This window comes from Salvelinus fontinalis, unplaced genomic scaffold (genome assembly GCF_029448725.1).
Source record: "Salvelinus fontinalis isolate EN_2023a unplaced genomic scaffold, ASM2944872v1 scaffold_0002, whole genome shotgun sequence".
In the NCBI taxonomy this organism is placed as follows: Eukaryota; Metazoa; Chordata; class Actinopteri; order Salmoniformes; family Salmonidae; genus Salvelinus; species Salvelinus fontinalis.
In genome coordinates, this window is record NW_026600211.1 from 2,099,626 (window position 1) to 2,123,266 (window position 23,641).

General features: G+C 42.8%; 2 protein-coding genes across 4 annotated transcripts in view; both read left to right on the plus strand.

The window, feature by feature from the left end:
- The window catches only part of LOC129841900 (myocardin-like), a 44,323-nt gene extending 37,144 nt beyond the window's left edge, over nucleotides 1-7,179 (plus strand). The window contains exons 9-15 of one of the 2 annotated variants that reach the window (XM_055910251.1): nucleotides 496-664; nucleotides 821-998; nucleotides 1,161-1,305; nucleotides 1,499-2,155; nucleotides 2,617-2,754; nucleotides 2,970-3,024; nucleotides 3,145-7,179. In XM_055910251.1, the coding sequence (XP_055766226.1) occupies nucleotides 496-664; nucleotides 821-998; nucleotides 1,161-1,305; nucleotides 1,499-2,155; nucleotides 2,617-2,754; nucleotides 2,970-3,024; nucleotides 3,145-3,572 (1,770 nt within the window). In that variant the 3' untranslated portion in view covers nucleotides 3,573-7,179. The remainder of the gene's footprint in view (nucleotides 1-495; nucleotides 665-820; nucleotides 999-1,160; nucleotides 1,306-1,498; nucleotides 2,156-2,616; nucleotides 2,755-2,969; nucleotides 3,025-3,144) is intronic. The other variant, XM_055910252.1, reaches the window with a different exon arrangement.
- A 325-nt stretch (nucleotides 7,180-7,504) lies between these two features.
- Nucleotides 7,505-23,641, plus strand: part of LOC129841889 (L-rhamnose-binding lectin CSL2-like) — a 136,798-nt gene continuing 120,661 nt past the window's right edge. For both annotated transcript variants that reach the window (XM_055910233.1, XM_055910235.1), the window contains exons 1-7: nucleotides 7,505-7,584; nucleotides 8,651-8,686; nucleotides 9,781-9,834; nucleotides 9,915-10,050; nucleotides 10,786-10,895; nucleotides 11,024-11,068; nucleotides 14,107-14,245. In XM_055910233.1, the coding sequence (XP_055766208.1) occupies nucleotides 7,554-7,584; nucleotides 8,651-8,686; nucleotides 9,781-9,834; nucleotides 9,915-10,050; nucleotides 10,786-10,895; nucleotides 11,024-11,068; nucleotides 14,107-14,245 (551 nt within the window). In that variant the 5' untranslated portion in view covers nucleotides 7,505-7,553. The remainder of the gene's footprint in view (nucleotides 7,585-8,650; nucleotides 8,687-9,780; nucleotides 9,835-9,914; nucleotides 10,051-10,785; nucleotides 10,896-11,023; nucleotides 11,069-14,106; nucleotides 14,246-23,641) is intronic.

Genomic DNA, 23,641 nt, shown 5'->3' on the forward strand with positions numbered 1-23,641 from the left:
TGACAGCATGCCAGGGCGGATTGCAGAGGTCTTGAAAAAGAAGGGTCAACACTGCAAAAATTGACTTTTTGCATCAACTTCATGTAATTGTCAATAAAAGCCTTTGACACGTATTAAATGCTTGAAATTATACTTCAGTATTCCATAGTAACATCTGACAAAAATATAGACTTTGTGAAAATTAATATATGTGTCATTCTCAAAACCTTTGGCCACGACTGTATACATCCTGCTGTTAACTTTGCCTTAGGAACTCATGACATGGTAGTACTTTCAGAACTGGCTGTACTCATCATAACTGATCTGACCTCTCTCAGGTTATACTGTTTATGTATTTTGACAATGCTTGAATAATATATTTCTAAGAAAAATATGGGATATGAGAAATATTACTTTGATTCATTCTCTGTCTCCCCCTCTCCCTCCCCATCCCCTCCCACCTCTCCCTCCCCATCCCCTCCCCCCTCTTCCTCTTCCTTTCTCCACCTTTCTCAGACAGCCCGGTCTCTCACACCTCCCTCCGACTCTTCCTCCCTTACTTGCTCCCTGACTTCCTCTCGCCCCCCCCGCCTGCGGAAACCACGGGATTCACAGCCCAAGATGAGGAAACTCAAATACCATCAGTACATTCCCCCCGACCAGAGAGCCACGGCCGGGACTGCCGGTAATAGTCTTTATACTTTAAAAAACATGATTATCTTTTATGTATATTTTACCTTTCATGCAATACTTGAAGCCCATTCTGCTTTACATGACAAATGTTGTCAAAATGAGTCCATTAAATAGCAGGAAAGTTGATCATTGTTAACATTGTGCTCAGGGGGAGGGGCCAGTCAGAGGAGCCCCACCCCAGCCCAGCTCTTAGACCCCGCCTACTCCAGCCTCCTGCAGCAACAGCAGGTGTTCCTCCAGCTGCAGATCCTCCAGAACCAACAACAACAGCAGAACCAGCAGCAACAGGACCAGCAGCAACAGCAGCAGCTCACCGTCACATCCAGGTAGGTACCACTACATACACCACACCAAAGCTCCCTCCCCTGGGCCTTCTCACAACAACTGTGCTTTCATTCAGATCTTATACTGTTCATCAGACTATTTCAAGTTGGTTAACCATTACATGTGCGCTGGCAACTATCATGAATGTTTTGTTTTTATCAAAGCAGAGACACCAACCAAATGGTGAGGTTCTCTGGAGCCATGCACCAGGACCCTCAGCCTGTATCCAAGGCAACAAACCACACCTCTGTGGACACAAGTCCCTCCAACAAGTCTGAGCTCCTCCCACCTAACCTGGTCGACCTCACGGTAATATGGGCAGGACAATAACTTGAACATTTGAATGTTTATAGCACTTCTCACTTCCTATTTATCTGTACCTCCTCTTCTTTATTTTGTCCTTGCTTGCTTCTCTTCATTCTCTGACCTCTTTCTCTCATCCCTCTCTATCTGCTGTCCCTGACCCTGTCCTCTGTCATACTCCGTCCTCCTTCTCACCCAGGTGTCTGAGTTGCGACAGCAGCTGCGTAAGCGAGGTCTTCCTGTCTCCGGCACCAAGCCTGCCCTCCTCCAGAGGCTCCGCCCTTTCCAGCTGCCCCACCTGTGTTTGACCCCTGTGCCCCTCTGCCAGCTGGGTACCAGCCTGGAACCCCTTACCCCCACCTCCTTGCTCACCCCCAGCCACTACCCCAGCTCCTGCCCCAGCTCTGGAACTGATTCCCCCACCAACAGCCCTAACCATCAGGTCTACATCCAGTCCACTGGAGTTCTGAGCGGGGTTCCAAACGGAATTGTTAATGGCATTCTGAATGGTAATACTAATGGTAATACTAATGGAATAGGGGTCAGTGTGGTGGGGGAGCAGTGTGGCTTCCTGGCCCCTGCGTTAACCCCATCGTTGACACCCAGCCCCGGTCTCCCCCCACGCTCCTCTTCGCCACTGTCGACTGGCACCTCCTGGCGGTCGGAACAGGAGCAGCAGGAGCTGAGCCTGGAGCTAGAGATGAGGGAGAGGATGAGGAGCAGGCCCAGGGAGAGGCTATCTCCTCCTCTGTCTCTATCCTGTGGGGGTTCCCTCCATCCCTTCCTGCAACAGGATCCAGGATGGCCCAGAGGGACACCAGAGAGGGAAGGACAGACAGAGATCCTGTTCACACAGGTAAACTAACACGCCTGACTCAGACAGATACACCATAGTCTCTCCTATACCTGACAGACAGACAGATACACCATAGTCTCTCATATAATCAACAGATAGACAGATACACTATAGTCTATCCTGTATCTGACTCAGACAGACAGATACACCATAGTCTCTCCTATACCTGACTCAGACAGACAGATACACCAGTGTCTTCTATATCTGACTCAGACAGACAGATACACCATAGTCTTTCATATACCCAACAGATAGACAGATACACCATAGTCTCTCCTATACTTGACTCATCTTACCCCAACAAACTTCACGCAGGTACACAACTATATCATCCACAGGATTTAGCTGAGACAGTGCAACACATCACTGTGATTTTATCTTACCGTTTACAATATTCACAGTTAAATACTGTATAGCTTCATACAGTATGTACAATTTAACCTCCTCCACTGTCCAATCAGGTGTTCTGCTGCCAGCCGTGGGACGTGATTGGCCAGGACTTTGAGCTGCCCATGCAGATCACAGCCAGTCCCATTCAAGCCCCACCCAGCGTCCGCAGTCTGGAGGAGGAGCTGCAGGAGGCCATTAACAGAGTACTGGTCAGTGTGTGTGTGTGTGTGTGTGTGTGTGTGTGTGTGTGTGTGTGTGTGTGTGTGTGTGTGTGTGTGTGTGTGTGTGTGCGTGGGTGGGTGGGTGTGTGCGTGCGTGTGTGTGTAAATCAGAGTCACTGCTGACATTCATTGTATTTTGTAAAAGGTGACCCTGTCAAGTAAACCCTTGGGTGATTTCCCTGTCTCTGTCCTGCCCTCCTTAGATGGACCCCAGTCAGTCAATAGAGGACATTCTGGAGGAACCTACCACCTGTGTGGGTGAGTGGATAGCTCTCTGGCCTCTTAACAATGACATTTTATTGTTCTGTAGTCATCAAGACTGGTCATGGATAATTACAGGCTTTTGTTTGTTTGTATTGCCTTCCCCCTTTCTTCTAGACTCTCACTCCTCCTCTGTCTCAGACTTCCAATCCCCTGTCACTATCCTCCCTGGCCCCTCCCCTCCTCCCCAAACAGACCAATCCCAGCCGTTCCGTTGTCATTCAAAGGATGACAACTTCCTGTCCTCTCCTCTCTGCTCCTCCCTCCTGCTGGAGCTCCCGCCGTCGCCTTCGATGATGGTTCCCCGCCAAGCCGCCCCACCCCCTCTCCCTCCCTCCATCTGTACTTCTCCCCTGCCTCCCACTGTGACCTCACGGAAGAGGCGGGCTCAGGCAACCTTTGACCCTGCTGATTGGTTGGAGTCGCTAGCCTCTGGACTCCGCCCTCTCAGTCCACCATCTGCCCCATTCGTTGAGACCGACTTTGGCCTCAATTTGGATCTGAACGTCAACCGAGCGTTGGATCTCATGGTGGAGCAGTGGTGAACGTCTTAGGTGGACTGAGTGTCAGTGTGTGTGTTTGTATGTGTGTGTGTTAGTCGAACTTCAACATACACCTCCCAAACAATGGGAACAGATTTGTGAATGTCCATCCATCAATCCATCTGTCTATCCATCCATCCCCTCTGTCCACTTTGTGAGTGAGTAGTCTGTTTGAGAGAGCTGACTGCAGGTCTGTACCCCAAGCAATGTCGAGAGACAGATGCTACTGCATTGGAAGAGATGAAAAAAGACTGAGTTGCATTGGTGGAACAATAACTGGCAGAGGGAATCACACACACACACGCACGCACACGCACACGCACACGCACACGCACACGCACACGCACACGCACACACACACACACACACACGCACACGCACACGCACACACGCACACACGCACACACGCACACACACACACACACAAACCTTGGGTTGTCCTGTTAAATAAAAAATGGTCAAATACAACAAATGAACAATGCATATTCGGAGTCACACACAATCCAACACATTGTTTACAGTGAGAAACAAAGAAACCCAGTTGAACAGGGCCCCTGGTGTTCCCCCAGCTACAGTCATTGAGTCCTAGTCATTCATAAAGACCATTAAAGCCAGACTGGGCAGACAGGGCCCACAGCTTGTCCATGTCTCCAGACCTTTCCCCTAGTGCCAGACACACAGTCGGCATGTGGAGAGAGAGAGCTGGCAGACACCACACAACCCTTACAGGGAAGTGTATGTGTGTCTCTGTGTGTGTGCGTTTGTGTGTGTTTGTGCACACCTGGCTGCTTCTGTTTGTGTCGGTGTGTGTGTGTGTGTGTTAATACACACCCCCATTGTATATTTATGTGAATTGTTGCAAATATACTTGTAGCTCCTTGTTTGTGTAGACTCAGTGTGCAATGTCTCTGAGTATTGATTTTGTACGGTTGATCTGTGAGAGAGAGAGAGCGAGAGAGAGAGCGAGAGAGAGAGAAGAGAGACTGCTTCCACATTGTGGTCTCAACACTAGTCTGTTGTAGCAATATATAACACTATGAGGGGGTCACTAAAACCTAATGAACCACAATGTTCAATTCATTGCTTGTCTTTTTTTTATTTAAGAAAAAAAACTGGTAAACATCCTATTAAGCCAAGAGATAAATAGCAATCACTCTGAGAGGCTTCAGCGCATGCTACACAGCCATATTACCAGAGTGTATGTTCTCATCAGTGTATGAGAACAGGTGGTCACTGTTTTATGAGGACCTCCCACAGTGTTTGGAGGAAACAGCGTGGTGCTCTACACACTGTAAGGGCCACAGTCACTGTTTACACCTGTTGTTATGGAGATAAAAAGGTCAAATAAAGGTTATGCGCAGGATAACAATGTCAATTAATTTCATGAAACAATTTCATGATTTTAGCTTCGATTTTTTTGGTGCTTTATCCCATACTGTAAAAACAGGTAGAATTTGGAAATAAATCTGTCCCAAAGAAAGGCTGTTCTGATTGCAGGAAGTGACACAGGTGTTCCCTGAGACCACAATCTCTCTCTTGGCCAGTTCCAAATGGACCCCTAGCCCCTACCGCCTAGGCACTTTAGGAGGATAGAACTGGATAGATATAATCAATATGGTAATAGCTCCACCATTTCCCTGATAGGCTATGTGGAACTTTCCCCATATCGCTCACAGCTATCCAGCCTACTAGAAGTTGTGCCCTGGGGCAAGGGGCTAGAGGCTAGGGGTCCGTATGGGATTGGCCATATTCATTTTAAATGACCACCAGGGGTGTCCCATCAGTAAAGAGCTGAGGAGGTAAATACTGTACTTCTCCCTAACATGGATCATGATGAAGTTGTCTGTGTTTCCGTGCTATCAGTGATTGACAAGGCAGTCCAAGGGCTTATTCTCAGGGTCAGAACGTTCAGTATTTACAGAGCAGATATTATTCTCCATTCCACATGATGTTCTACCAGATCCAATGGTTCTGAGGTCATGACAGACTTAATTCAGCTGTTGTGATTCCGATTAGTTGTATGGCCTGTCAATTAGTGAAGTATGCGAGCACTGATTATGGCCTGGTCTGAGAGCAACCCACAGCCTCTGTTAGCAGTATGGCGACAGCTCCACCTAGCCTTCCAATAGGCTTAGGGGAACTTCTGCCATATTTCTTCTGCCTATCTGGTTCATGTAGATTAGAAAACCAAAGGGGTGTAGGGGCTAGGGGTTGTTTTTGGACCAGGCCTGTGTTATGTTCATTGGGAGAATACAACGCATAGTGTGCTTTCCTAACCTCCTAGCTGACTTGACACCCTTCTTAAAAACCATTGTGTGAACAACAAACTGTGATCTTACTAATGTTCCCCAGAGACATATTTATTTATATCTATATATATGGCTCTGATGTTCCCCACCCAGTCTCTGAATAATAACCACTGCGCTATGTGCAATATGGTGTATGTGAAGGGCACAGCCATTGGGAAATACCAGGCCCCCATATCTCTGTCTTGTCGTTACTCTAAACAAAATGGTGTAATGGGTCCTCACTCAACAAGATGTTGCATAAAGCTAAGTTCATTATACGGTTTTCACTGCATCAGGGATAGCATATACAAATGTTTCGGCTTCACAGCCTTCTTCAGTGTGTAGGTACAAATGTATTTGAATTCAAAACAGCATTTGTAGGGTACAATAGATTAGCAGCAGGTGCTTCTAAGTAGGGCTACCAATCATTTGCCAAGCTTTCATGTTGAAGCATTTCACGAGCAGCTTTCATCGTAGAACTGTACAAAACCATGTTGAATGGTGACAATGGGACAGACTGACGACCATGATAATCATGGTGGTCGAAGACGTTCTCTGTCTGCTGCACTTAGGATGACGAGAGAGAGAAACGCGGGAGAGTAACATGCTACCTCTTGTGGATGGAGATGCTTTAGACCTACTGTACTCTGTCCTGGACAACCACTGTGTATGCTGGTTTTCATCTGAACCAGTCTCTTCCCCTACATCTGTGCTGATATCACCTGACTCATGTTAGGAGTGTATCACTTTCAGAATCAGTGGAAAGGTTGGTGGGTTGGTTGGGAGAACTGTCTATGCTAGGTTATTCCAGGGAAAGCAACAGGAGACTAGGTGAAGCTATGCTGCAAATGCCTGATCCTTCCCCCTTCCTGTCTGTCTGTCTGTCTGTCTGTCTGTCTGTCTGTCTGTCTGTCTGTCTGTCTGTCTGTCTGTCGAAGGTATTTCTTTCCCCCTTTAGGCTTTCTGTAGCCAGAATGAGACAAAGAGGGATGAGACTGAGATGTCATAAACGAGAGCTGGAAGTATCGGAGCCAACTGTTGCCATTGTTTCAGTCAGCTCCATTCATTGGGAGTTCAACTTGGCTTCCAATGCCGATATACTTCCTGGATAATCTTCAGATTGATGACATCACTGTCTAATCTCTCTTCATCTCATTCTAGTACTGTAACCAGATAGTGTAGGGATGACCCAATGGCAAAAATACAATTAGTATTTAATTCGATTTATTTATTATGTAACTTATTCAGGCATAATGTTATCAATACGTGTTCAAATTGTATTGTAAAAAACATTAAGAAATTAAAAGTCTTAATAGATTTCCCATCCACTGTCTCGTTGTATTGTGTTTGCCTTTATTACGACAGCATCACTTAACCCAAAACATCTTCCCGCGGCCATGGACGACACATCATCAAACACTTGTGGTTTGAGCTGTTGTGAAATGTTTGTTTAGTGTTGCCAAGATGACTGCTAATCTGCTGAAGAAGTTTGTGTTCCTGGTTGATGCTTTGCCAACAAGGATCTGTTCTTGACTAATATCAATAAAGGTTAGTTAAATAAGGTAATGAGGGGGCTTCTTAAGGAAGTAAAAATACCACATAAATATCAAGTGTATTTGTCCAGGTGACCATCTGTAACATCTTACCTGTTACTACTACAACTGAACCAGCTACTACCACACCTGTACCCAGCATCATGCGCCTTGTAAGACTGACTGCGTTCACCTGTGAGTATACTGACTGACTTGTAACAAAATACGCATTTGACAGAGTTTAAAATATATATTCCAGTATTTTCCAGAAGCTTCTAAGTGTATCAGTTTGTATTGAAAGTAATTGAAGTCCAGTATAAACAGTATGACACAGGTCTAGTATACACCGTCCTGTATCAAATCAAATCACATTTTATTTGTCACATGCGCCAAGTACAACAAGTGTAGACCTTACAATGAAATGCTTACTTACAAGCCCTTAACCAACAATGCTTTAAGAAGTTTTAAAAATAAGTGTTAAGTAAAAAATAGAAAATAAAAGTAACAAATAATTAAACAGCAGCAGTAAAATAACAAGCGAGGCTATTTACAGGGGGTACCGGTACAGAGTCAATGTGGAGGCTATATACAGGGGGTACCGGTACAGAGTCAATGTGGAGGCTATTTACAGGGGGTACCGGTACAGAGTCAATGTGGAGGCTATATACAGGGGGTACCGGTACAGAGTCAATGTGGAGGCTATTTACAGGGGGTACCGGTACAGAGTCAATGTGGAGGCTATATACAGGGGGTACCGGTACAGAGTCAATGTGGAGGCTATTTACAGGGGGTACCGGTACAGAGTCAATGTGGAGGCTATTTACAGGGGGTACCGGTACAGAGTCAATGTGGAGGCTATATACAGGGGGTACCGGTACAGAGTCAATGTGGAGGCTATTTACAGGGGGTACCGGTACAGAGTCAATGTGGAGGCTATTTACAGGGGGTACCGGTACAGAGTCAATGTGTGCGGCCACAGGTTAGTCGAGGTAATTTAAGTAATATGTACATGTAGGTAGAGTTAAAGTGACTATGCATAGATTATAAACAGAGAGTAGCAGCAGCATATAAGGGGGGTCTAGGTAGCCCTATCTGAGGACGAGGTGATGTCCCATGTCTGTCTATACGCTGTACCATACTATATACTGTACAGTATGTAGATACTTCCTGTATATGCTGTACACTACTCTTCTCCTGTAAAGAATTGCGAAGAGACTGACCAAGGTTAGAAAAGCTGAACTAGCTGTGTGATGTGTTTCAGTGCTGGCTGCAGTTTGCTGTACACTACCAGCTGCAGGTACGTTGGTGTGGGTAGTTGTGTATGTTTGTGTGTGTGGGTGGTTGTGTGTGGGGGTGGTTGTGTGTGGGTGGTTGTGTATGTTTGTTAGTGTGGGTGGTTGTCTATGTTTGTGTGTGGGTGGTTGTGTGTGTGGGTGGTTGTCTATGTTTGTGTGTGTGGGTGGTTGTGTGTGTGGGTGGTTGTCTATGTTTGTGTGTGTGGGTGGTTGTGTATGTTTGTTAGTGTGGGTGGTTGTCTATGTTTGTGTGTGGGTGGTTGTGTGTGTGGGTGGTTGTCTATGTTTGTGTGTGTGGGTGGTTGTGTGTGTGGGTGGTTGTCTATGTTTGTGTGTGTGGGTGGTTGTGTGTGTGGGTGGTTGTCTATGTTTGTGTGTGTGGGTGGTTGTGTGTGTGGGTGGTTGTCTATTGTTGTGTGTGTGGGTGGTTGTGTGTGTGGGTGGTTGTCTATGGTTGTGTGTGTGGGTGGTTGTCTATGTTTATGTGTGTTTGTGTGTGTGGGTGGTTGTGTGTGTGGGTGGTTGTGTATGTTTGTGTGTGTGGGTGATTGTCTATGGTTGTGTGGGGGGGTGGTTGTGTGTGTGGGTGGTTGTCTATGGTTGTGTGTGTTTGTGTGTGTGGGTGGTTGTGTGTGTGGGTGGTTGTGTATGTTTGTGTGTGTGGGTGGTTGTCTATGGTTGTGTGTGTGGGTGGTTGTCTATGGTTGTGTGTGTGGGTGGTTGTCTATGGTTATGTGGGTGGGTGGTTGTCTATGGTTGTGTGTGTGGGTGGTTGTCTATGGTTGTGTGTGTGGGTGGTTGTCTATGTTAGTGTGTATGGTTGTGTGTGGGTGGTTGTGTGTGGGTGGTTGTGTGTGGGTGGTTGTCTATGTTTGTGTGTGTGGGTGGTTGTCTATGTTAGTGTGTGTGGGTGGTTGTGTGTGTGGGTGGTTGTCTATGTTAGTGTGTGTGGGTGGTTGTGTGTGTGGGTGGTTGTCTATGTTAGTGTGTGTGGGTGGTTGTGTGTGTGGGTGGTTGTCTATGTTAGTGTGTGTGGGTGGTTGTGTGTGTGCGCGCATCTACATCTATAATGTGATGGTGATTGTTTCTCACTCAGCGACTAGAGTGGTCACCTGTGACAATGGAGAAAACGTCCAGTTCCTGATCTGTGGTAAGAACACACACATTCTATCCTGATGGTCTCTCCATAGTGCTGTCTGTTTCTTTACATTGTGTTTCTTGCCCTGCTAGATTCTGGAGTGATCTTCATTGAGAGAGCTCTGTACGGACGGACTGACGGAACCACCTGCAGAGAAGGACGACCTGCTGACCAGCTGACCAACACACAGTGTTCACAGACAGGCACCCTGGAGGTCCTCTCACAGAGGTACTCAGTCAGTGTTTATTTGATAAAGACAGGCACCCTGGAGGTCCTCTCACAGAGGTACTCAGTCAGTGTTTATTTGATAAAGACAGGCACCCTGGAGGTCCTCTCACAGAGGTACTCAGTCAGTGTTTATTTGATAGACAGGCACCCTGGAGGTCCTCTCACAGAGGTACTCAGTCAGTGTTTATTTGATAAAGACAGGCACCCTGGAGGTCCTCTCACAGAGGTACTCAGTCAGTGTTTATTTGATAGACAGGCACCCTGGAGGTCCTCTCACAGAGGTACTCAGTCAGTGTTTATTTGATAAAGACAGGCACCCTGGAGGTCCTCTCACAGAGGTACTCAGTCAGTGTTTATTTGATAAAGACAGGCACCCTGGAGGTCCTCTCACAGAGGTACTCAGTCAGTGTTTATTTGATAAAGACAGGCACCCTGGAGGTCCTCTCACAGAGGTACTCAGTCAGTGTTTATTTGATAGACAGGCACCCTGGAGGTCCTCTCACAGAGGTACTCAGTCAGTGTTTATTTGATAAAGACAGGCTGGGATTCAGTCAGAGGCGCGTTGTTGAAAAGCACATTGCAGTATTGTCAATGTGCCTTTTTAAAGCCAATTTTCCTGACGTTGCCGGTAAACACTGCAGATGTCTGCTTTAAATGTCAAGCGCTGCATCCTTGTTGACACCGCGTTTGATTAAATCCCAGCCATAGCTCATCTTACCTCCTGATATCCCCCAGGTGCAATGGGAAACGGGTGTGTGAAGTGAACACTGAAGTCTTCCGTACTTCTGACCCCTGTGTTGGAATCTACAAATACCTGGAAACCACCTACACCTGCATCCTAGCAAGTCAGTATGTTTCTATGTATAATAATACTACACCAGGCTAATGTCTGCTATGAAAAGGTATGTCTTTATTTATGTCTGCCCAGCAGTGGCCAGTGTGGTGTGTAATTCCTGTTTGTTTGTCCTGGCAGCACGCAGCATCACGTGTGAAGGCTCTGATGCTCTCCTAGAATGTGGTAAGGCTCTGATGCTCTCCTAGAATGTGGTAAGGCTCTGATGCTCTACTAGAATGTGGTAAGGCTCTGATGTTCTACTAGAATGTGGTAAGGCTCTCATGTTCTACTAGAATGTGATAAGGCTCTGATGTTCTACTAGAATGTGGTAAGGCTCTGATGTTGTATTAGAATGTGGTAAGTCTCCGATGTTCTACTAGAATGTGGTAAGACTCTGATGTTCTATTAGAATGTGGTAAGGCTCTCATGTTCTACGAGAATGTGGTAAGGCTCTGATGTTCTACTAGAATGTGGTAAGGCTCTGATGTTCTACTAGAATGTGGCAAGGCTCTCATGTTCTACGAGAATGTGGTAAGGCTCTGATGTTCTACTAGAATGTGGTAAGGCTCTCATGTTCTACGAGAATGTGGTAAGGCTCTGATATTCTACTAGAATGTGGTAAGGCTCTCATGTTCTACGAGAATGTGGTAAGACTCTGATGTTCTATTAGAATGTGGTAAGGCTCTAATGTTCTACTAGAATGTGCTAAAGCTCTGATGCTCTACTAGAATGTGGTAAGGCTCTGATGTTCTACTAGAATGTGCTAAAGCTCTGATGCTCTACTAGAATGTGGTAAGGCTCTGATGCTCTACTAGAATGTGGTAAGGCTCTGATGTTCTATTAGAATGTGGTAAGGCTCTCATGTTCTACTAGAATGTGGTAAGGCTCTGATGCTCTACTATAATGTGGTAAGACTCTGATGTTGTATTAGAATGTGGTAAGGCTCTGATGTTCTATTAGAATGTGGTAAGGCTCTGATATTCTACTAGAATGTGGTAAGGCTCTGATGTTCTACTAGAATGTGCTAAAGCTCTGATGCTCTACTAGAATGTGGTAAGGCTCTGATGCTCTACTATAATGTGGTAAGGCTCTGATGTTCTATTAGAATGTGGTAAGGCTCTGATGTTCTACTAGAATGTGGTAAGGCTCTGATGTTCTACTAGAATGTGCTAAAGCTCTGGTGCTCTACTAGAATGTGGTAAGGCTCTGGTGCTCTACTAGAATGTGGTAAGGCTCTGATGTTCTATTAGAATGTGGTAAGGCTCTCATGTTCTACTAGAATGTGGTAAGGCTCTGATGTTCTACTAGAATGTGGTAAAGCTCTGATGTTCTATTAGAATGTGGTAAGTCTCCGATGTTCTACTAGAATGTGGTAAGGCTCTGATGTTCTACTAGAATGTGGTAAGGCTCTGATGTTCTATTAGAATGTGGTAAGAGTCTGATGCTCTACTAGAATGTGGTAAGGCTCTAATGTTCTAGAATGTGGTAAGCTTGTCAACACTCTGCTGTACAATATATTCTCCTCTCATATGATGATATATACACTGCTCAAAAAAATAAAGGGAACACTTAAACAACGCAATGTAACTCCAAGTCAATCACACTTCTGTGAAATCAAACTGTCCACTTAGGAAGCAACACTGATTGACAATAAATTTCACATGCTGTTGTGCAAATGGAATAGACAAAAGGTGGAAATTATAGGCAATTAGCAAGACTCCCCCCAAAACAGGAGTGATTCTGCAGGTGGTGACCACAGACCACTTCTCAGTTCCTATGCTTCCTGGCTGATGTTTTGGTCACTTTTGAATGCTGGCGGTGCTCTCACTCTAGTGGTAGCATGAGACGGAGTCTACAACCCACACAAGTGGCTCAGGTAGTGCAGTTCATCCAGGATGGCACATCAATGCGAACTGTGGCAAAAAGGTTTGCTGTGTCTGTCAGCGTAGTGTCCAGAGCATGCAGGCGCTACCAGGAGACAGGCCAGTACATCAGGAGACGTGGAGGAGGCCGTAGGAGGGCAACAACCCAGCAGCAGGACCGGTACCTCCTCCTTAGTGCAAGGAGGTGCACTGCCAGAGCCCTGCAAAATGACCTCCAGCAGGCCACAAATGTGCATGTGTCCGCATATGGTCTCACAATGGGTCTGAGGATCTCATCTCGGTACCTAATGGCAGTCAGGCTACCTCTGGCGAGCACATGGAGGGCTGTGCGGCCCCACAAAGAAATGCCACCCCACACCATGACTGACCCATCGCCAAACCGGTTATGCTGGAGGATGTTGCAGGCAGCAGAACGTTCTCCACGGCGTCTCCAGACTCTGTCACGTCTGTCACATGTGCTTATGTGCTCAGTGTGAACCTGCTTTCATCTGTGAAGAGCCCGGTGCGCCAGTGGCGAATTTGCCAATCTTGGTGTTCTCTGGCAAATGCCAAACGTCCTGCACGGTGTTGGGCTGTAAGAACAACCCCCAACTGTGGACGTCGGGCCCTCATACCACCCTCATGGAGTCTGTTTCTGACCGTTTGAGCAGACACATGCACATTTGTGGCCTGCTGGAGGTCATTTTGCAGGGCGCTGGCAGTGCACCTCCTTGCACAAAGGCGGAGGTAGCGGTCCTGCTGCTGGGTTGTTGCCCTCCTACGGCCTCCTCCACGTCTCCTGATGTACTGGCCTGTCTCCTGGTAGCGCCTGCATGCTCTGGACACTACACTGACAGACACAGCAAACCTTTTTGCCACAGTTCGCATTGATGTGCCATCCTGTATGAACTGCACTACCTGAGCCACTTGTGTGGGTTGTAGACTCCGTCTCATGCTACCACTAGAGTGAGAGCACCGCCAGCATTCAAAAGTGACCAAAACATCAGCCAGGAAGCAAAGGAACTGAGAAGTGGTCTGTGGTCACCACCTGCAGAATCACTCCTGTTTTGGGGGGTGTCTTGCTAATTGCCTATAATTTCCACCTTTTGTCTATTCCATTTGCACAACAGCATGTGAAATTTATTGTCAATCAGTGTTGCTTCCTAAGTGGACAGTTTGATTTCACAGAAGTGTGATTGACTTGGAGTTACATTGTGTTATTTAAGTGTTCCCTTTATTTTTTTGAGCAGTGTATATTATATAATAGCATAGTAGGACAGTATTATATACGGTTAATATTACCATCACTAGATCACACCAAAGACATCCAGTCTTACCTCTCCTCCTCCTCTCCCTCAGATGAAGGTACGATCCAGATCCACAGTGCCAACTATGGCCGCCGTGACCAGATAATGTGTTCCTTTAATCGGCCCGCTAACCAACTAGACAACACCAACTGCCTCAGCCAATCCATAACCACCAGTAAGGTGGCAGAGAGGTATTGTACATGCAGTGTGTACTATTAGAAACGCATGACTGTAGTGTAGAAACATGACTGTAGTGTTAACCTGTACTGTAGAAACATGACTGTAGTGTTAACCTGTACTGTAGAAACATGACTGTAGAGTTAACCTGTACTGTAGAAACATGACTGTAGTGTTAACCAGTACAATAGAAACATGACTGTAGTGTTAACCTGTACTGTAGAAACATGACTGTAGTGTTAACCAGTACTGTAGAAACATGACTGTAGTGTAGAAACATGACTGTAGTGTTAACCAGTACTGTAGAAACATGACTGTAGAGTTAACCTGTACTGTAGAAACATGACTGTAGAGTTAACCTGTACTGTAGAAACATGACTGTAGTGTAGAAACATGACTGTAGTGTTAACCAGTACTGTAGAAACATGACTGTAGTGTTAACCTGTACTGTAGAAACATGACTGTAGAGTTAACCTGTACTGTAGAAACATGACTGTAGTGTTAACCAGTACTGTAGAAACATGACTGTAGTGTTAACCTGTACTGTAGTGTTAACCAGTACTGTAGAAACATGACTGTAGTGTTAACCTGTACTGTAGAAACATGACTGTAGTGTTAACCTGTACTGTAGAAACATGACTGTAGTGTTAACTAGTACTGTAGAAACATGACTGTAGTGTTAACCTGTACTGTAGAAACATGACTGTAGAGTTAACCTGTACTGTAGAAACATGACTGTAGTGTTAACCTGTACTGTAGAAACATGACTGTAGTGTTAACCTGTACTGTAGAGACATGACTGTAGAGTTAACCTGTACTGTAGAAACATGACTGTAGAGTTAACCTGTACTGTAGAAACATGACTGTAGTGTTAACCTGTACTGTAGAAACATGACTGTAGAGTTAACCTGTACTGTAGAAACATGACTGTAGTGTTAACCTGTACTGTAGAAACATGACTGTAGAGTTAACCTGTACTGTAGAAACATGACTGTAGTGTTAACCTGTACTGTAGAAACATGACTCTAGTGTTAACCTGTACTGTAGAAACATGACTGTAGTGTTAACCTGTACTGTAGAAACATGACTGTAGAGTTAACCTGTACTGTAGAAACATGACTGTAGAGTTAACCTGTACTGTAGAAACATGACTGTAGTGTTAACCTGTACTGTAGAAACATGACTGTAGTGTAGAAACATGACTGTAGTGTAGAAACATGACTGTAGTGTTAACCTGTACTGTAGAAACATGACTGTAGTGTTAACCTGTACTGTAGAAACATGACTGTAGTGTTACCTTGTCCTGTAGAAACATGACTGTAGTGTTAACCTGTACTGTAGAAACATGACTGTAGTGTTAACCTGTACTGTAGAAACATGACTGTAGTGTTAACCTGTACTGTAGAAACATGACTGTAGTGTTAACCAGTACTGTAGAAACATGACTGTAGTGTTAACCTGTACTGTAGAAACATGACTGTAGTGTTAACCTGTACTGTAGAAACATGACTGTAGTGTTAACCTGTACTGTAGAAACATGACTGTAGTGTTAATAACCTGTACTGTAGAAACATGACTGTAGTGTTAACCTGTACTGTAGAGTTAACCTGTACTGTAGAAACATGACTGTAGCGTTAACCTGTACTGTAGAAACATGACTGTAGAGTTAACCTGTACTGTAGAAACATGACTGTAGTGTTAACCAGTACTTTAGAAACATGACTGTAGTGTTAACCTGTACTGTAGAGTTAACCTGTACTGTAGAAACATGACTGTAGAGTTAACCTGTACTGTAGAAACATGACTGTAGTGTTAACCTGTACTGTAGAAACATGACTGTAGTGTTAACCTGTACTGTAGAAACATGACTGTAGTGTTAACCTGTACTGTAGAAACATGACTGTAGTGTTAACCTGTACTGTAGAAACATGACTGTAGTGTTAACTAGTACTGTAGAAACATGACTGTAGTGTTAACCTGTACTGTAGAAACATGACTGTAGAGTTAACCTGTACTGTAGAAACATGACTGTAGTGTTAACCTGTACTGTAGAGACATGACTGTAGAGTTAACCTGTACTGTAGAAACATGACTGTAGAGTTAACCTGTACTGTAGAAACATGACTGTAGTGTTAACCTGTACTGTAGAAACATGACTGTAGAGTTAACCTGTACTGTAGAAACATGACTGTAGTGTTAACCTGTACTGTAGAGACATGACTGTAGAGTTAACCTGTACTGTAGAAACATGACTGTAGAGTTAACCTGTACTGTAGAAACATGACTGTAGTGTTAACCTGTACTGTAGAAACATGACTGTAGAGTTAACCTGTACTGTAGAAACATGACTGTAGTGTTAACCTGTACTGTAGAAACATGACTGTAGAGTTAACCTGTACTGTAGAAACATGACTGTAGTGTTAACCTGTACTGTAGAAACATGACTCTAGTGTTAACCTGTACTGTAGAAACATGACTGTAGTGTTAACCTGTACTGTAGAAACATGACTGTAGAGTTAACCTGTACTGTAGAAACATGACTGTAGAGTTAACCTGTACTGTAGAAACATGACTGTAGTGTTAACCTGTACTGTAGAAACATGACTGTAGTGTAGAAACATGACTGTAGTGTAGAAACATGACTGTAGTGTTAACCTGTACTGTAGAAACATGACTGTAGTGTTAACCTGTACTGTAGAAACATGACTGTAGTGTTACCTTGTACTGTAGAAACATGACTGTAGTGTTAACCTCTACTGTAGAAACATGACTGTAGTGTTAACCTGTACTGTAGAAACATGACTGTAGTGTTAACCTGTACTCTAGAAACATGACTGTAGTGTTAACCAGTACTGTAGAAACATGACTGTAGTGTTAACCTGTACTGTAGAAACATGACTGTAGTGTTAACCTGTACTGTAGAAACATGACTGTAGTGTTAACCTGTACTGTAGAAACATGACTGTAGTGTTAATAACCTGTACTGTAGAAACATGACTGTAGTGTTAACCTGTACTGTAGAGTTAACCTGTACTGTAGAAACATGACTGTAGCGTTAACCTGTACTGTAGAAACATGACTGTAGAGTTAACCTGTACTGTAGAAACATGACTGTAGTGTTAACCAGTACTTTAGAAACATGACTGTAGTGTTAACCTGTACTGTAGAGTTAACCTGTACTGTAGAAACATGACTGTAGAGTTAACCTGTACTGTAGAAACATGACTGTAGTGTTAACCTGTACTGTAGAAACATGACTGTAGTGTTAACCTGTACTGTAGAAACATGACTGTAGTGTTAACCTGTACTGTAGAAACATGACTGTAGTGTTAACCTGTACTGTAGAAACATGACTGTAGTGTTAACTAGTACTGTAGAAACATGACTGTAGTGTTAACCTGTACTGTAGAAACATGACTGTAGAGTTAACCTGTACTGTAGAAACATGACTGTAGTGTTAACCTGTACTGTAGAAACATGACTGTAGTGTTAACCTGTACTGTAGAGACATGACTGTAGAGTTAACCTGTACTGTAGAAACATGACTGTAGAGTTAACCTGTACTGTAGAAACATGACTGTAGTGTTAACCTGTACTGTAGAAACATGACTGTAGAGTTAACCTGTACTGTAGAAACATGACTGTAGTGTTAACCTGTACTGTAGAAACATGACTGTAGAGTTAACCTGTACTGTAGAAACATGACTGTAGTGTTAACCTGTACTGTAGAAACATGACTCTAGTGTTAACCTGTACTGTAGAAACATGACTGTAGTGTTAACCTGTACTGTAGAAACATGACTGTAGAGTTAACCTGTACTGTAGAAACATGACTGTAGAGTTAAACTGTACTGTAGAAACATGACTGTAGTGTTAACCTGTACTGTAGAAACATGACTGTAGTGTAGAAACATGACTGTAGTGTAGAAACATGACTGTAGTGTTAACCTGTACTGTAGAAACATGACTGTAGTGTTAACCTGTACTGTAGAAACATGACTGTAGTGTTACCTTGTACTGTAGAAACATGACTGTAGTGTTAACCTCTACTGTAGAAACATGACTGTAGTGTTAACCTGTACTGTAGAAACATGACTGTAGTGTTAACCTGTACTGTAGAAACATGACTGTAGTGTTAACCAGTACTGTAGAAACATGACTGTAGTGTTAACCTGTACTTTAGAAACATGACTGTAGTGTTAACCTGTACTGTAGAAACATGACTGTAGTGTTAACCTGTACTGTAGAAACATGACTGTAGTGTTAACCTGTACTGTAGAAACATGACTGTAGTGTTAACCTGTACTGTAGAGTTAACCTGTACTGTAGAAACATGACTGTAGCGTTAACCTGTACTGTAGAAACATGACTGTAGTGTTAACCTGTACTGTAGAGACATGACTGTAGAGTTAACCTGTACTGTAGAAACATGACTGTAGAGTTAACCTGTACTGTAGAAACATGACTGTAGTGTTAACCTGTACTGTAGAAACATGACTGTAGAGTTAACCTGTACTGTAGAAACATGACTGTAGTGTTAACCTGTACTGTAGAGACATGACTGTAGAGTTAACCTGTACTGTAGAAACATGACTGTAGAGTTAACCTGTACTGTAGAAACATGACTGTAGTGTTAACCTGTACTGTAGAAACATGACTGTAGAGTTAACCTGTACTGTAGAAACATGACTGTAGTGTTAACCTGTACTGTAGAAACATGACTGTAGAGTTAACCTGTACTGTAGAAACATGACTGTAGTGTTAACCTGTACTGTAGAAACATGACTCTAGTGTTAACCTGTACTGTAGAAACATGACTGTAGTGTTAACCTGTACTGTAGAAACATGACTGTAGAGTTAACCTGTACTGTAGAAACATGACTGTAGAGTTAACCTGTACTGTAGAAACATGACTGTAGTGTTAACCTGTACTGTAGAAACATGACTGTAGTGTAGAAACATGACTGTAGTGTAGAAACATGACTGTAGTGTTAACCTGTACTGTAGAAACATGACTGTAGTGTTAACCTGTACTGTAGAAACATGACTGTAGTGTTACCTTGTACTGTAGAAACATGACTGTAGTGTTAACCTCTACTGTAGAAACATGACTGTAGTGTTAACCTGTACTGTAGAAACATGACTGTAGTGTTAACCTGTACTGTAGAAACATGACTGTAGTGTTAACCAGTACTGTAGAAACATGACTGTAGTGTTAACCTGTACTGTAGAAACATGACTGTAGTGTTAACCTGTACTGTAGAAACATGACTGTAGTGTTAACCTGTACTGTAGAAACATGACTGTAGTGTTAATAACCTGTACTGTAGAAACATGACTGTAGTGTTAACCTGTACTGTAGAGTTAACCTGTACTGTAGAAACATGACTGTAGCGTTAACCTGTACTGTAGAAACATGACTGTAGAGTTAACCTGTACTGTAGAAACATGACTGTAGTGTTAACCAGTACTTTAGAAACATGACTGTAGTGTTAACCTGTACTGTAGAGTTAACCTGTACTGTAGAAACATGACTGTAGAGTTAACCTGTACTGTAGAAACATGACTGTAGTGTTAACCTGTACTGTAGAAACATGACTGTAGTGTTAACCTGTACTGTAGAAACATGACTGTAGTGTTAACCTGTACTGTAGAAACATGACTGTAGTGTTAACCTGTACTGTAGAAACATGACTGTAGTGTTAACTAGTACTGTAGAAACATGACTGTAGTGTTAACCTGTACTGTAGAAACATGACTGTAGAGTTAACCTGTACTGTAGAAACATGACTGTAGTGTTAACCTGTACTGTAGAAACATGACTGTAGTGTTAACCTGTACTGTAGAGACATGACTGTAGAGTTAACCTGTACTGTAGAAACATGACTGTAGAGTTAACCTGTACTGTAGAAACATGACTGTAGTGTTAACCTGTACTGTAGAAACATGACTGTAGAGTTAACCTGTACTGTAGAAACATGACTGTAGTGTTAACCTGTACTGTAGAAACATGACTGTAGAGTTAACCTGTACTGTAGAAACATGACTGTAGTGTTAACCTGTACTGTAGAAACATGACTCTAGTGTTAACCTGTACTGTAGAAACATGACTGTAGTGTTAACCTGTACTGTAGAAACATGACTGTAGAGTTAACCTGTACTGTAGAAACATGACTGTAGAGTTAAACTGTACTGTAGAAACATGACTGTAGTGTTAACCTGTACTGTAGAAACATGACTGTAGTGTAGAAACATGACTGTAGTGTAGAAACATGACTGTAGTGTTAACCTGTACTGTAGAAACATGACTGTAGTGTTAACCTGTACTGTAGAAACATGACTGTAGTGTTACCTTGTACTGTAGAAACATGACTGTAGTGTTAACCTCTACTGTAGAAACATGACTGTAGTGTTAACCTGTACTGTAGAAACATGACTGTAGTGTTAACCTGTACTGTAGAAACATGACTGTAGTGTTAACCAGTACTGTAGAAACATGACTGTAGTGTTAACCTGTACTTTAGAAACATGACTGTAGTGTTAACCTGTACTGTAGAAACATGACTGTAGTGTTAACCTGTACTGTAGAAACATGACTGTAGTGTTAACCTGTACTGTAGAAACATGACTGTAGTGTTAACCTGTACTGTAGAGTTAACCTGTACTGTAGAAACATGACTGTAGCGTTAACCTGTACTGTAGAAACATGACTGTAGTGTAAACCAGTACTGTAGAGTTAACCTGTACTGTAGAAACATGACTGTAGAGTTAACCTGTACTGTAGAAACATGACTGTAGTGTTAACCTGTACTGTAGAAACATGACTGTAGTGTTAACCTGTACTGTAGAAACATGACTGTAGTGTTAACCTGTACTGTAGAAACATGACTGTAGTGTTAACCTGTACTGTAGAAACATGACTGTAGTGTTAACCAGTACTGTAGAAACATGACTGTAGAGTTAACCTGTACTGTAGAAACATGACTGTAGAGTTAACTTGTACTGTAGAAACATGACTGTAGTGTTAACCTGTACTGTAGAAACATGACTGTAGTGTTAACCTGTACTGTAGAAACATGACTGTAGTGTAGAAACATGACTGTAGAGTTAACCTGTACTGTAGAAACATGACTGTAGTGTTAACCTGTACTGTAGAAACATGACTGTAGTGTTAACCTGTACTGTAGAAACATGACTGTAGTGTTAACCTGTACTGTAGAAACATGACTGTAGTGTTAACCAGTACTGTAGAAACATGACTGTAGTGTAGAAACATGACTGTAGAAACATGACTGTAGTGTAGAAACATGACTGTAGTGTTAACCAGTACTGTAGAAACATGACTGTAGTGTAGAAACATGACTGTAGTGTTAACCTGTACTGTAGAAACATGACTGTAGAGTTAACCTGTACTGTAGAAACATGACTGTAGTGTTAACCTGTACTGTAAAAACATGACTGTAGTGTTAACCTGTACTGTAGTGTTAACCTGTACTGTAGAAACATGACTGTAGTGTTAACCTGTACTGTAGAAACATGACTGTAGTGTTAACCAGTACTGTAGAAACATGACTGTAGTGTAGAAACATGACTGTAGAAACATGACTGTAGTGTAGAAACATGACTGTAGTGTTAACCAGTACTGTAGAAACATGACTGTAGTGTAGAAACATGACTGTAGTGTTAACCTGTACTGTAGAAACATGACTGTAGAGTTAACCTGTACTGTAGAAACATGACTGTAGTGTTAACCTGTACTGTAGAAACATGACTGTAGTGTTAACCTGTACTGTAGTGTTAACCTGTACTGTAGAAACATGACTGTAGTGTAGAAACATGACTGTAGTGTTAACCAGTACTGTAGAAACATGACTGTAGTGTTAACCTGTACTGTAGAGTTAACCAGTACTGTAGAAGCATGACTGTAGAGTTAACCTGTACTGTAGAAACATGACTGTAGAGTTAACCTGTACTGTAGAAACATGACTGTAGTGTTAACCTGTATTGTAGAAACATGACTGTAGTGTTAACCTGTACTGTAGAAACATGACTGTAGTGTTAACCTGTACTGTAGAAACATGACTGTAGAGTTAACCTGTACTGTAGAAACATGACTGTATTGTTAACCTGTACTGTAGAAACATGACTGAGTGTTAACCTGTACTGTAGAAACATGACTGTAGTGTTAACCTGTACTGTAGAAACATGACTGTAGTGTTAACCTGTACTGTAGAAACATGACTGAGTGTTAACCTGTACTGTAGAAACATGACTGTAGTGTTAACCTGTACTGTAGAAACATGACTGTAGTGTTAACCTGTACTGTAGAAACATGACTGTAGTGTTAACCTGTACTGTAGTGTTAACCTGTACTGTAGAAACATGACTGTAGTGTTAACCTGTACTGTAGAAACATGACTGTAGAGTTAACCTGTACTGTAGAAACATGACTGTATTGTTAACCTGTACTGTAGAAACATGACTGTAGTGTTAACCAGTACTGTAGAAACATGACTGTAGTGTTAACCTGTACTGTAGAAACATGACTGTAGAGTTAACCTGTACTGTAGAAACATGACTGTAGTGTTAACCTGTACTGTAGAAACATGACTGTAGTGTTAACCTGTACTGTAGAAACATGACTGTAGTGTTAACCTGTACTGTAGAAACATGACTGTAGTGTTAACCTGTACTGTAGAAACATGACTGTAGTGTTAACCTGTACTGTAGAAACATGACTGTAGTGTTAACCTGTACTGTAGAAACATGAGTGTAGTGTTAACCTGTACTGTAGAAACATGACTGTAGAGTTAACCTGTACTGTAGAAACATGACTGTAGTGTTAACCAGTACTGTAGAAACATGACTGTAGTGTAGAAACATGACTGTAGTGTTAACCTGTACTGTAGAAACATGACTGTAGAGTTAACCTGTACTGTAGAAACATGACTGTAGTGTTAACCAGTACTGTAGAAACATGACTGTAGTGTAGAAACATGACTGTAGAAACATGACTGTAGTGTAGAAACATGACTGTAGTGTTAACCAGTACTGTAGAAACATGACTGTAGTGTAGAAACATGACTGTAGTCTAGAAACATGACTGTAGTGTTAACCTGTACTGTAGAAACATGACTGTAGAGTTAACCTGTACTGTAGAAACATGACTGTAGTGTTAACCAGTACTGTAGAAACATGACTGTAGTGTAGAAACATGACTGTAGAAACATGACTGTAGTGTAGAAACATGACTGTAGTGTTAACCAGTACTGTAGAAACATGACTGTAGTGTAGAAACATGACTGTAGTGTTAACCTGTACTGTAGAAACATGACTGTAGTGTTACCTTGTACTGTAGAAACATGACTGTAGTGTTAACCTGTACTGTAGAAACATGACTGTAGTGTTAA